We start from the raw sequence: 14,479 nt of genomic DNA, 5'->3' as shown, positions 1-14,479 counted from the left end.
GCACTGCCTGGTAAATTTTTTCTACGTTGTCCTCTAGCTCACTGATTCAATCCTCTGCTTCATTTAGCCTGCTTTTGATTGCTTCTACTCTGTTCTTCAGTTCAGAAATTTTATATTTCATTTCTTCCTGGCTCTTATTTATAGTTTGTATGTCCTTGTGTAATTCTTAGTAAGTTCCTTATAGCTTCCCTGGAGTTCCTTGTAGTTCCCCTGTTGTAGTTTCCTCTGAGTTTCTTGAGTTCATTTTTCTCATTACCGTTGTTTTGAATTCCATTTCTGATAGTGCTTGCCTCTATTTCTTCTATCCTTCCTTCTGGGAATTCTTCCTTTCCTTTTGTTGGTATGTTATCTGTCCTCCCCATTTTAGGTGGTTCTACTTGTTGTTTCTGTTCTTAGATTTACCTGCTTTCATTTCCTGCCTTCGTGGTGTGACCCTCCTGTACACAGTTGTTGAGCTGCTGCCTCCAGCTGATGCCACTTGGAGGGAGTAGTCTGCTTAAGAGATTTCTTTTTTAGTACTGGGGATGATTCTTCACTGGGATCTAGTCCGCTGCTCTCCCAGCTCTTTCTCCCATGCCAGCGCTCAACACTCTTACAAAGTGCCTCTAGTTCACTTCACCCTCCTTTGGCCTCACCCAGGGGCAAGTGCACTCCCTAACACAGGCCAGGGGCAGGTTGACTGGTTGTGGACCCAGGTGGGGAGGCTGGGGGAGCCGCTGCACACATGCCACCGGGATGGTTGCGCGCCTGGGAGTGTGGACTAGGGCACGCTCGCGTGACCTGGGGGAGAGGATGGGGGCATGGGCGAGTGCACTTCTGCACCTGCGTTCCTCAAGAATCTTGCCCCATTCATAGCCTTTCCTCCCTTGTCCACAAAAAACAATCAAAAGAAAAATAAAAAATAAAAAAATATGTTGTTCCTTGCCTCTCAGAGCCAATGCCATCTGGCCCACTCCTGGCTCTGCCTGAGGGCAGCACCTCGCTCTCCACCCGAGTCCTCTCAAGGGAAACCTAGGATCACTTAAAAATCTTTGCCCACTGCCAGCCGCAGCTCAGGAAGCTAGACCAGTCAGAAATCCTGTCTCATCCCTTTCTCCTCTGCTATCCTCACCAGACAGGTCACTCCCAGACGGCCTTCTCTGAGCCAGCAGCACCAAGGCTCAGCTCCTGCCTCTAGACGTTAACTGAGATGCTCTGTCCACAATTAGCCTAAACTACAGACAGGTATCCGGAGAAAGCAAGCGCAGCCTCCCTTCACTCCTCCACCATCTTCTATCTCCAAAGATTATTTATCAGAGATGATTAACTAACTTCTCTGCTCTATCCTAGGCATTCACATTTCATTCCTTTTTTTTTTTTTCCTGTATGGCAGGAGAAGTATATTGAAGCCTTTAAAAACCTAGCTTCTATCTGCAAGGAAAGAGCTGTATCAGATGAACATTTAATTTGTCAGAAGTCAAGTTTGGCCCAGGAGGAAGGGGCCTTAAAAACAATAAAAGGATGCCTGTACTTCAAAAATACAAATTAATTTAACAATTTAGTCTTTCTGAATGGAAGGTGTGGCCTCCTTGTCTACAGTCAGTACTTAGCTATATAGGTACTAGGTTACTGGTGTCTTTAGTTTATTTTTAAAGTATTAGACTAATTTTTATTAATATATGTTATTTACTAAAGAATTGATTTCTACTAAAGATAGAAAAAAACTTTATCTAACATCTTTCTCTGAAGAGTCTAAAGCCACATTATTTCTATTTAATACAATTTCTCTTGCATATACAGATGATGGCATGTATGACGGACAGTTAAATATTGTGTATGAGACTGGTAGGGTGAGGGCAAAAAGAATGATACAATACCATCGGTCCTTTCCAAACCAAACACACAATAGTTGACATTTATTGAATTAGTCACATGTCTAAAATACTGATGGCTATAAAAGGATTTTACCAATTGTAATTTAATTTCACACCAGACTGGGCATTGTGGAGAGGCAAAGTAGTCATCTATTTCACAGATGTACCATGAGTCTACAAAAGCCTCAGAGACAAATATTTAAAGTATCAAGCCTTCAAAGAGATTCCAGCCTCGTCTACAACAAGTATTTATGGAACATTTTAGATATCTACTTTTATAAATACAGACCAAATGTTATACCCTGCAAACACTCTGCAAACACAGTGTAGGTCTCTGTTGTGGAAGCCACAGCAGATAGCTCTGAGGGTCAATCACCTTACCTGAGAGAGCATCCTGGGCTTCAAAGAAAGTACTAAGACCCCCTTTCACACATGCCAGGCTGCCTTCACTCTTCTTGTTAGCCTGTCTCTTCAGGTTGGTGACTGCCATTTTGAGCTGTTCAAAACTGAAATGAAATAAAGAAACCAAAAGTTTGACATCCCTAACAAGGAAAAAAGAAATAAGACAATGCATTAAGTATAAAATACTGGAGCCTACATTAAGAAGATACAGACCAATATAATACATAACCAGATAAAAACAAAGGCTTCCAAATTTTACCTAGAGCTAAAAATTTTATTATGAATGCCAAAATTACAGTAGGTAGAAAAGAGATTAGTAGCCCTCAAATGGTCACTCCAAATACATCAGACCCCTATGAAGTAAATATATATGTAGCTATTTTTATACCAATATATATCATATATACATATGCCAAGTAAGGAGTTCTGAATATCATCTCCCTGGTGGAAAGACCTATATTATGCAGCTGTGGATGCTATCTAAGGTAGGATCTTCTCTGTACATTCATTTCTGTATTCTGGATACAAACTGAGCATACTGTTATTACTACATCAACAGTAGTGAAATTACAGAAAACCTGGGGGGGGGGGGTCTTCAATTCACAATATAAATAATTTAAAAGACCACAACATTTTATATCTACATCTCAAGAAGAGAAAAAAATAGGTAGTTCTCTGTATTTCAGAGTTTTATTTCTATTTGAGCTAAGAAAATCTGGCTATAAAACTTTGACTATACTGAGTGCCATGATAGCCCTACACAGAAAAGAGATTAATTCTGACTTATAGTAACCAAAAAAGCACATCCATAATGTAAAATTAGAATCATCTTCTATAATGAAACATTTCAGACATTTGCCTTTAAAATTTATCATGCCAAATTTATTCTATGTATATACCAACTTTTACTCATTTTTTTCTACTAATGATTTTCCTCCTCATAGGTGAAAATTTTCTAAGTTATATTTTAACAAGTTGACTGTTCAAGAATATAAGTTTTAAGCAATAAAACATTCAAACATTTTTACTAAATATAATTGTTTTAAACATTTTCAGCAGCAGCTGTCACTGAGCAGATCAGACTTCTCTCGCTTGTGCGCCTCTCTCCGCTTCCTCAGCAACCATGTCTGACAAACTGGATATGGCCGAGATTGAGAAATTCAGTTAAATCGAAATTGAAGAAGACAAAAACTAAGAGAAAAATCCACCGCCTTCCAAAGAAACCATTGAATAGGAGAGGAAAGCAGGCGAATGGTAATGAGGACAGCACCGTCAATATGCACTGTACATTCCACAAGCATTGCCTTCTTATTTCACTTCTTTTAGCTGTTTAACTTTGTAAGATGCAAAGAAGTTGGATCAGTATAAATGACTGCTGTCCCTTTTCACATCAGAACTACTGACAATGAAGGCTGCACCTGCCTTTCCCATCTGCCTGTTCGGCTGTCAAGGAAGGGAAAGAACTTGCATTTTGGTGAAGGAAGGAGGAGCTGGATGGGTCAAGAGTGAAATCTAGAGTAAAAACCAAGCTGGTCCAAGGTGTCCTGCAGGCTGTAAAACGCAGTTTAATCAGAGTGCCTTTTATTATTATTATTTTTTTTTGCTTTTAAAATGATCTCAATTATTGGAATGCACAATTTTTTAATATGCACATGAAGTTTTAAAACCTGAAGAAAAAACGTTTTCAAAACAAGGTTAAAAACCTGATTTTGTAGAGAGTGGGTAAAATGTAATTATTGACAAAAAGGAGCATTTTAATTTAGATATATGACCTTGTCTATGTTTTTGCCTAATTTTAAACGAAGTCTTTGCAAAATAATAAAATGAATTATCTTCCTTTACTCTATGGTCTGGGAAGGAGGTGTGTTCCCCACTTTATACCAGGACTTGAAAGTTTTGTTATTTGAGTAGGGAAAGGTCACATTCAGACATCAGTTTACAGACCCAGCTGAGATTCCACATTTTACAAGGTTGCACAAATAATGAAACTTATAGAAACAACATGATAGTAGTATATCAGGGTCCTCTAATTAATAATACCTTTTATAAAGAAATAGATACCCTGCGATGTTCACAAGCTCACCGTAAGTCAAAGGTCTCCAAAGTGGCAGAGCTAGACCTAAAACCCACATTACTATATAATCCTATTTGTTTCATCAAGTGCAACAATTCACAATCAACAGTCCCACATCACTAACCTGGTAGTTGAGTGGTTCTCTATAAGATACCAGGCAGCTGAAAAATTCTCACTTGTGAAATCAGCACTCATTCCAGGAAACAGCATTTCCAAGTCCCTCTGGGGAAATTTACTTCTGAAGGGAGAAAAATAGTTTAAAATATATTTCAAGTTTTATTACTTACAAAGATGTTAACACACGTCCTGGAGTACCTAATATAATAAAACATGAATAAAAACCATTGTAATTATTCATCTACATTATAAAGCCTGTGTTTGTATGTGTGTACAAAATATATTTCCTATACCTCAGCTAATTTTTAATGCATCAACTGATTATATATGATATGAAATTAATTAAAACATTAAAATTACATCAATACTAGAACATAAGATTTAAAGGGACTAAGTTGATATTTTATAAAATCTATCTGAATATGAAATCAGTCCCTAATCAAGAGTAAAAATAGAACTCTCAATACAATGAAATTTAATAACATTAAATCAGTTTGTTAAAAAATTTAAAGACCTAGCCTTGGCTGGTGTGGCTCAGTGGACTGAGAGCCGGCCTGCAAGCCAAAGGGTCCCCTGTTCAATTCCTAGTTAGAGCACGTGCCTGGATTGCAGGCCAGGTTCCCTGTTGGGGGCGCACAAGAGACAACCACACGTCGATGTTTCTCTCTCTCTCCTCCTCCGTTCCCCTCTAAAAATAAATAAATAAAATCTTGTTTAAAAATGTAAAGACCAATTTGAAAACTGTTGTAAGGCATACTAATGCCTTATAATGCCTACTAATAAAATTAGATCTAACTATATAATACTGTTATTTCCATTTCCACATCTGAAATAATTTTTTAAAAAGCTTATGATACTATGCAATACATTATCTACAGCTCACTTTCTTGCCTGCATTTTTAATCTCAACTTCTGGATCAATTCATTTACTTATTAGTTCAAATACTAATTAAGTATCTAATATAAATCAGACTGGAAGTAGTTGGGTGTGAGAGCAAAAGTAACATGGGCACACCTTTCCCACTGAGGGCTTATTAGCAAGCAGCCCTTACTATACTCCCATTATACCCCCATTTCTTCATCTATGCAGAATTAAGTCCAAGTTCTATAATCAAGTCTCTCCATGATCCCAAACTGCTTCTCTCTCAAGACCCATTTCTACCACTCATCCTCAAAGCTAAAGCTTCAGCAACTTCAAAGGGATTATATTTTCTTGCACCCATCACATTTGTTGTTACATTATTTCTCTGATCTTGCTGTGTGTCCTCTGAGTGAAATACGTTCCTCACCACTGTACACTGGATAAGCCTAAGTCACAGGGTACGAACAGGACACAGCATTATTTTATCGCTCAGTGTCTTTTCTGTTTGTATTTAAGTATCCATTGCAAAACTTTTATGCATTAGGAAGCTGAACTTAAAAACAAACACCATAGTAAAAATATGTCATTTCTGTTCATAGCAGAACAGGTTTCAAAATATATTTTCTTTTAAATGTATTCAGTCAAAAAATAATCCTTTTTAAAGTTTATTTATTTTTTCTGTGAACACCTTCAATTACATTTATAAATACAAGATTTATACAGCACTCCAATAAATTAATGCTTTAAACTCCTTACAAATATCTCCTTACATGTACATCATACCTATAAAACTTTGAAAAGAGTGCTCTGTAAAGTTTTTTTTTTGTCCATAAAATACCTCAAAAAATTAGGAAGACCCTTAATGTGAAACTGAGCTTCCTAAACCATATTTTAGAAAGGAATTTGATGTGCATATTCCCATGAGATTCAAAAGTCAGATAAACAGATGAAAACAAAAGCCTATTGAAAACAAATGTACACTACACAGAGCAGTTAAAGCAAAAGTATAAGGAATGAGAAAAATTGAGAAGTAGGACACAGGAGATGTGGGAGAAAACAAATAATAATGCATTACATGAGCCCAATGTCTCTTTAAGATGTATTCAATAGAGGAAATTATTCCCATCCTAGAAGAAAGCATGTGCAGATCTGATGACTTGTACTCTTATCTGAGAGAGTCTTGATGCCACATTACTACAAATAGAGCTTCAATTTAGAAATTAGGCAACCTAGGCCAAGATCAACAGTCCATCTTTACCCAAAAGTACTACCTGTTTGAGCCCTTGATTTGCAGGTGACCAGACTTAGGCACAACTATGCAATGGCCTGGAACCCACTCTTCTAGTGAAGTCCTCATCTGGTACCAGAAAACACCCTTCCCAAGGCAGACACCTCTACTGTCCATGTGCTGTGTTTTAGTGCTCTTGGGTGCCAGGGCCTCTGTCTCAAAACTGCAGGAAACATTTGTACCTGGGGGCCCACTCACCAGACATGAGTGAAGAGCACACATCCTCTATGCCTTCTTTTCACAGCCTAGCAAAGCTCTCAAGAAATCTTACAGCTCTGATCAGCATGGCTCAGTTGGTTAAGCATCATCCCACAAAGCAAAAGGTCGTAGGTTTGATTCCGCTCAGGACACATGCCTGGGTTGCAGGCTGGTCCACAGTTGGGGCACATGCAAGAGGCAACTGATTGATGTTCCTCTCCCTCTCTTTTTCCCTCCCTTCTCCTCTCTCTAAAAATAAATAAATAAAACCTTAAAAAAAAGAAATGTTACAAATCTTCCCCTTCCGTAATGGCTCTTCTACTTTATCCACTCATACTCCCTAAAAGTGCAAGGAATGCAGACATCAAAACTGGTTCTCCATGATTTCCCTTGTAAACCCCATACTTCAATCTAGAATCTGACATTTATTGTTATTACCTCAGTCAAGAGAGAAAAAGGCCTACAAACTATGAAGACTTCTTTTTTTAACTGGAGGTGGGGTGAGGGGCCCTGCTTAACTCTATAGTAACAGACAATATGAAAGGAGACTTTAGGGCAATCATGGACATCAAGCTGCATCACTTCAGTTTCAGTAACTCAGAGACTAAGTCAACCCTACATCTTTCTACACAGGCTTAAAAGTTAAAATACAATGTAAATCTCTGTGTGTGTGTGTGTTCCATACACTTGGTCACTTCACTATACAGCCTCTGAAAGGGAGCTAAAGAACTCTGCATTTTTATAAGTTTATTTTGGTTTGGATTCCTCATATTGGTTTGATACTTAGTAATAAAATCCCATCACCTTTGGAAGTTTCTCTAATTTTATTTATTTGTACATCATGCTTCCAAGTTAGAACTTTTGGAGAACAGAATGACTAAATGGAGACTTAGACTGAATCCTAGCTAAATAACTGTAAACCCTCCATCCTGATATGCACTGGTTGTATCTCACAGTTCTACATTAACTAGGGAACAGTGTCTGCCTAGAGAGCTGTTTCAAGAATCATGGAAAGAATGGTCTGATGAATGAGTGTGGTCTGTCATCTGTGTGAGGGAAAGGCACGAGGTGGCATTCCTATGACTTTGTCAGCCTTACTTCTTTCTGTATGATACTTACACTGAAGTTCTTTGTAATCCTAACATTTCATTTGCTCAGGAAGTTAAATAACCTTAACAGAATCAAAAAGTACCACAAGATCACCTGATATCAACTAAATCCCTATTAAGTCTTCACAAATTATTCAACTATGTGAAATCTTCATCTAAAAAGGAAGAGTTGCAAACTCAAAGGTTAAAGACAGAGTTGACAAAAAAGCAGTTAAAGAACCTGTAAGAAGGCAATCTGAGCTTCTTTACCCTTCACTCAAGACCAGTAGTTTTATTTTGGTTGGGTGGTTTCCTACCAATATTGAAGCAGTAGTGTGAAGAGGGGTCGCTAGAGTTAAGAACGACAATTTTTTTTTTTTTAAATTATGATACAGTAATATCAAGTAAAGCAAAACTCAAAATACATTAACTCAAAAATACAGCAGTTGCATGTCATGGTCAAATGGCACAGTCCCCAGTGGTCTGACAGTTATGTCACGCTCAACGTAGTTACAAACAATGAAAACTGTATTAGTCTTTCTTTGCCTAACAAAATAGATCAAGGTTCACCCATGTTGTTGCAAATGTCAGGATTTCCTTCTTTCTCATAGCTGAATAACATTCGTGTGTGTGTGCATGCATGCCTGTGTATACCACATTTTCCTTATACCCTAATCATCCGTCCATGGATACTTCTTTCCACATCACGGCTACTTTAAATAATGCTGCAATGAACATGGGAAGCATATACCTTTTTGAATTAGTGTTTTAATTTTCTTCAGATAAATACCCAGAAGAGGAATTGTTGGATCATATATGGCAACTCTATTTTTATTTTTGGAGGAACCTCCATACTGTTTTCCATAGTGGCTGTACCAATTCACATTCCCCCCAGCAGTACACAGGATATCCTTTTCTCCACATCCTGGCCAATACTTGTTCCCTCTTATCTTTTTGATAATAGGAATTTTAACAGGTGTGGTTTATTTGCATTTCCCTAATGATTAGTTATTTTAAACACTTTTTCTTGTACCTGTATGTCTTCTTTGAAAAAATGTCTATTTAACTCCTCTGCCCATTTTTCAAATGAATTATTTTTGTTTGGGGTGCAGGGCGGTTTGCTCTTGAGTTGTATGTCTTTATAAATTTTGGATATTAACCCTTTATCAGATTTGCAAATATATGTGGATATTTAAAAAAAGTTAAACTCACAAAACCAGAGCAGAAAAGTAAAGTTGCCAGGGGTTAGAACATGGGCAAAATCGTCGTCGTCGTCGTCAGCCGTCCGTCTCGAGAGACGATGGTGTAGCTTCTTAAGAGTCTATCTGCACCGCCGAGAATGGCTGTGCAGTCCGACTCGGGAGTGACACGGTATCTGTCTCCTCCCGTGTTGAATCGACATCTTGCGATGACGCTGGAGTGTCCTCTCCAGTGAAGCTGAAGCTACAGAGCCTGGGCAGGGTGATATGGAGGGTCTGCTGTTGCCCATGCAGCAGACCCCCCCTCTCTTCGCAGCTGAAGGGTCCAAGGGAAAGACGGAGTCAATACAGCTTGGCTTCAGGTGCGCCGCAGGAGTTGCCGGTGTTGACTACAACGTCAAACCGCCTTAGGGACTCCGGCTCCGGATTTTCTGTCGGGGTTTACTCCCTTAGCCTTTCCCCTGAAGAGGTATGCCGCAAGGCAGCGGAGGTTTTTTGGAGTCAGAGTTTTCCTTCTCTGATGTGCCCTGACTGGAAGATCGAACCAGCGACACTTAGCCAATAGGGATAAGTTAATAAAAGAGTACAAAGTTTCAGCTCTAAGATGAATAAGATTCCCAAGAATATAATGTAAAGCATGTGACTACAGTTGATAACACTGTATTATATAATTGATATTTGCTTAGAGAACTTAAAGTTCTCACAAAAAAAGAAAAAATAAATATTTGAGGCGATAGATGTGTTAAAACTTAATAGTTGGAATCCTTCCACAATGTACACACATATATCAAATCACCAAGATGTACACTTTAGGTATCATTCAAATTTGTCAATTATGCCTCAATAAAGCTGAAAAAATGTTTTTTAAAAAACTGGATATACTTGCACATATAAAAAGGTTATATCCTAAACAATTAAAATGCTTAAATTGGTGATACTGAAAGATGCAAACCTACAGCTATCTAGGACTTCACATTGAAAATTCACCTGATTCTTAAACCTTAGTAACATCTAATTTATAATGTTGTGTTTAAGAATATAAATACATCTGTTTTATCACAAGAAAAAGGCCTATTGTCTAAAAGGGTTCTAGGAGAGGAGCTGTTAAGAAACTCTCCTACCCTAGAAGTCCCTGCCAACTCCCTCATCCTCAAGAGAGAGCAAATATGAGCCTGGCCACATTTCAGAACACAGCTGGGGCCACACTCACGAGCAGTGGAGTCTTTTGGCAATAAAGAGAAACACATGTGGCATGTCCAAGCCTCTACAGACTCTTCATCATGGATGCAACATGCCACTAGCACAGCAAAACTGGGAGGGAGAAGGAGTGAAAGATCCGAAAATTGAGCTTTACCATTAGTGTGAGTGGTGAGGAAGCTCCTTAAACATTTGTGATAGGCCATGTGCTTCTACCAGAGAGCTCTACACTGAGATTTGAAACATTAATCCACCTACTAGTATCTTATTTCCCATGTACTATTAGTTCTCCTACATATGAATGCAGTTCCTTCAGGCACCTAAGTAGGTCAAGCAGAGTTTGCAAAGTATTGGGTCTTTTGGGCAAAATACTATCTCCTAGAGCCCAACCCCTCTTAATCATCCCTAAGACTGAGTTTATTTATAATTATTTCTTACTGAAGACATTAAACTGCTTTTCAATCTTTCTATATATATTTAAATTGGAAGAAGAGTATTGAGTCTTATGCTAGGAATCAGACTTACAATAAGACAGAAATATTAAAAATGACAAAATTCTAACACAGAGCTGTCAAATAATTTGCACGAAATCATACAATTAAGTCCACTATTGACTAGTGAACCAACAATCATTCTCTACCCTCTCAGACAAAACAATCCCACATAGCCTGTCACTAGTACCGTTCCTGAATAAATGCCAATTATCCTAAGCCAATCATGCTTATCACATTCCTCTTGCTATTTATTGAGTCATCTTTTTTCAACCAATGATGCCTGAAGAAAGATCTACTGGAGCATTTGTGGGGAAAAATCTCCATACTTTTTAAGGAGAACCAAAATGAGAAAGCATCTTCCTACCTTTAGACATTACTGTGTTTCATTATGTATTGTGTATTCTTATTTCAATATTATATTTTTATCATATGATTTATTGTGTATTAATACTGTTTCAATACTAAAAGTTACTAAAGCCATTTTGCAATGATAAAAGAAATCAGTGTTATGCTAAGGGCAGCAGAATAGCAAACCCAGGTTCCTTACATCTTGGTGACATACATTCTGAAGTCACTGACTCAACCAATCATGGAGTCTACCATCTCTGGACTTTGCATATTATGAGAAAATAAATCTTTATGTTTAAGCCAAAATTAATTTTCATTTTCTGTTACTTACAGCTGAAGGCATCTGGAGTCAATATTCTAACTCAAAATATATGCCTAAATATACTGATCTTTTACACAAACACCTCAAAATGAATGTGAAATAGAAGACCTGGAAAAAAAGAGACAATAAATGGCAATGCCAAGAGCAATGAAGCTCTACAGGGAACTTATCTGCAAAAGTGGAGATGACTTATCACAGTATTTATAATGGATGGAAAACTAGTAAGTAGTGGTTTAGAGCACAGGCTCTGGGTTCAATCTTGAAGTTTGCTAGATGTGTCTGTATAACCTTGGGGAAGTTGTGTAACTTCTCTATGGTTCCATTTACCATGAGGCTAATGAGATCACATCATCTTCCTCTAAGGGCTATTTAAGGATGATAGTAGATAACGCATGCTAAAGGCTTATAAGTTTCTGACACACAACAAATGCCCATAAATGCTGTTTGCTATTATTTTTATTCTTTATACTTAGTTTTTTATATTTTAAAGATTATTTTCGTAAGTATCATTATATTTGATTCTCGTAACAACAAAGTAAGTTATATATTCCTATATTACAGTGAGAAAATAGCTCTAGAGAAGTTGCATGTAAATAGCTGAGATTTGAACCTGGTACTTCTATTGTCAAATAGAAAACCAGAAAATCTTAGGTATAAATTAAAACCACAGCTACAAATCTAGCAAGTTAGAAATTTAGGGGGAGAGTTGATTTAGAATGCAGAAAATTTCTAATGGTTTAATAACAGTGTTAGGGAAGGAAGAAATACTGTTAATGGACAGTAAAAAACTCAAATGTTTGCTCCCAATAATGGGATTTTAGGTTCTAACCCACCAAAGTGAAGTGATAGCTTAGTAAGACAATAAGGTATATTCTGAGTAATTCAAACTAAATCTACACTTTAATAACATGGAGTTGGAGAGCGAAAATAACACATACTCTACATGGTAAAATTGTTTTATTAAAGAATCATAAAAGTTTCAGTAACTGACAGCTCTTTACACCCTTAAATTACATGCTTTCTATTAGATGTCAGTGTTAAGTGCAGATTTAAATCTAAACCTATAATGGATTAAGACCATGTCATGGAAAGATGCAGGTACACTGAGTCATCATATAAAACAAGAATGTCTTTAACATATAAGCTTCACTTTCAAGTATGAAAAGAATCTGCAGGAATAATTTTGATAGAAATTCTAACCACCACACATGGAGTGAGGCCTGAATACAGTTGTGTTACTCTGTGTTTGCCAGAAAAAAAAACGTTTTCTTCATTTGGCAGATGGGAAGATGAAAGGTGGGGAAGACTAACCCAATAAAAGTGAGTTTAGATAGTTCTTTTGAAATAATGTATGTTATACTCAATTCCTTTAGCTTAAAATTTTTAGCACCATTGTTTCCACTTTGTTGTATTAAATATTAAGAACTTGCTGGGGGTTTTCTTGTGGGTTTTTTCTTTCTTTCTTTTTTTTTTTTTTTTGGTCTGACAGTTTCTGGACTCAGGCACTACTATATCGCACTCCACAAATTTGTTTTTATGAAATTTCTAAAAGGTAAATTTATCCAAGGTTCTTCTCTTCTATAGTAGTACTAAGAATTATTATGCCACCTTTTTTTTTTTTCTAAATGTAGCAAGGAAAGCCAAACTGATGAAAAGAAATATCAGATTTCTATTGCCCATAAAGCCCTTGTGGAAATAAAACAGCTTTTAGGGTTGCATTAATTGACAACTCTATATACCCATTCCCATGGAACAGTCCACAAAGAGTTGTAGATCATACAAAAACAGAGGCAAAGCTCAGTTTTTATGCCTTCACTCCCAAATTTGTATTATTCCCAAAAACATTACTTATAAATATTCCGATAATAGGTAAATATTATTTTTAAGAAATAAAATGTAGTAAAGGCTTTACTTAATACGAATCTATTTTTACTTTCTTTTTCAGTTTAAACAGTTTGTCTCCAATACATTTTAAGCCATTCAAAGAACACATATATTTGTGACAATAGATACCATAAGTAAAAAATACAGGCTTTTCATAAGCAAATCCTGGTCTTAGTTCAAAGTGAAGTTATTTTTTTCTGAGTAATTAGTAACATTCTTAAGTATCAAGGCACCGTGTGTACAAAACATCAGTTAAAAATTTAGGAATATGGATGACTTCAGCAGTGGAAGGAGGCCAAAAAATGCCAGTTGTTAAACTTCGGTGCTGAAAGAGGAAAATATGCATATTAGGTATACCAATAAAATATTTATTGAACTCTGGTTCACAGTGAAAAGTAATAGGAACTCTATATTCTGTTATTCTCACGTGCTTTTTCATATTCAGAAACTCGCCACAACCCTACAGGACCCCTCATTGTTTCACACTGTACATTTGACCGTCAGCTGAAGAGAATTTCCATAAACATTCAAAATGCAACTCCCAGGAGCTGATCCACATTCCAGAGGCAGCCTCACCACCTTAATCTGATAATTCATCAGGAGCACAGTAGAGTATCTCCTAACAGACCGTCATAAATCTTAAAATATTCTCAATTAATATATTTCAACAAGTAATATTACTAAAACCCTGTTATTCTTCCTCCAATGACACTTGTAAACTATTAAAAATAGTTCTTCTTCGGTGTTTGAATTAAAAAAGAAAGCCCTAAATGATATCAATAAACAGAAATAAAATACAGACAGCAAGAAAATGTTCTTAGGGGACCTCCAGCCAAGATGGAGGCCTAGACTGACACGCTCCATCTCCCTCCACAACTAAGAAGGAATACAACTACTGCAAAACCAGAAATAACCAGAAGTTCCAGAAAATAAAGCTACCTGGAAGTCCAACGAATAAAGTTATAAAGAAGTGGTGCTCGTCCAGACAAGTATAAGGGGCGAAGCTGGGGTGGAGAGGTCAAGCTGTGCTGGTGGCAGTAGCTACAGGATGGCGGCAAGTACAACACCCATCCGTATTTAAGGGGAGGCGAAAAGCACCTGGGGAGCACCCCCGGCTGCACACCAAACCCATCAGTTCGTGATTCCAGCGCCA

At 37.2% G+C, this 14,479-nt stretch overlaps 1 protein-coding gene across 1 annotated transcript in view; it reads right to left on the bottom strand.

Moving 5' to 3' along the window:
- EXOC2 (exocyst complex component 2) overlaps nt 1–14,479 on the bottom strand; it is a 239,568-nt gene that overhangs the window by 189,093 nt on the left and 35,996 nt on the right. Inside the window, exons 4-5 of the mRNA XM_090269916.1 lie at nt 4,454–4,567; nt 2,235–2,359 (exon numbers count right to left, since the gene is read on the bottom strand). Of these exons, the coding sequence (XP_090126042.1) occupies nt 2,235–2,359; nt 4,454–4,567 (239 nt within the window). The remainder of the gene's footprint in view (nt 1–2,234; nt 2,360–4,453; nt 4,568–14,479) is intronic.

This window comes from Furipterus horrens, unplaced genomic scaffold, assembly GCF_987537825.1.
Source record: "Furipterus horrens unplaced genomic scaffold, mFurHor1.1.pri manual_scaffold_3, whole genome shotgun sequence".
Lineage (NCBI taxonomy): Eukaryota > Metazoa > Chordata > Mammalia > Chiroptera > Furipteridae > Furipterus > Furipterus horrens.
Note: the sequence above shows the minus strand (reverse complement) of the source record. Positions and strands in the feature narration are given on the sequence as shown.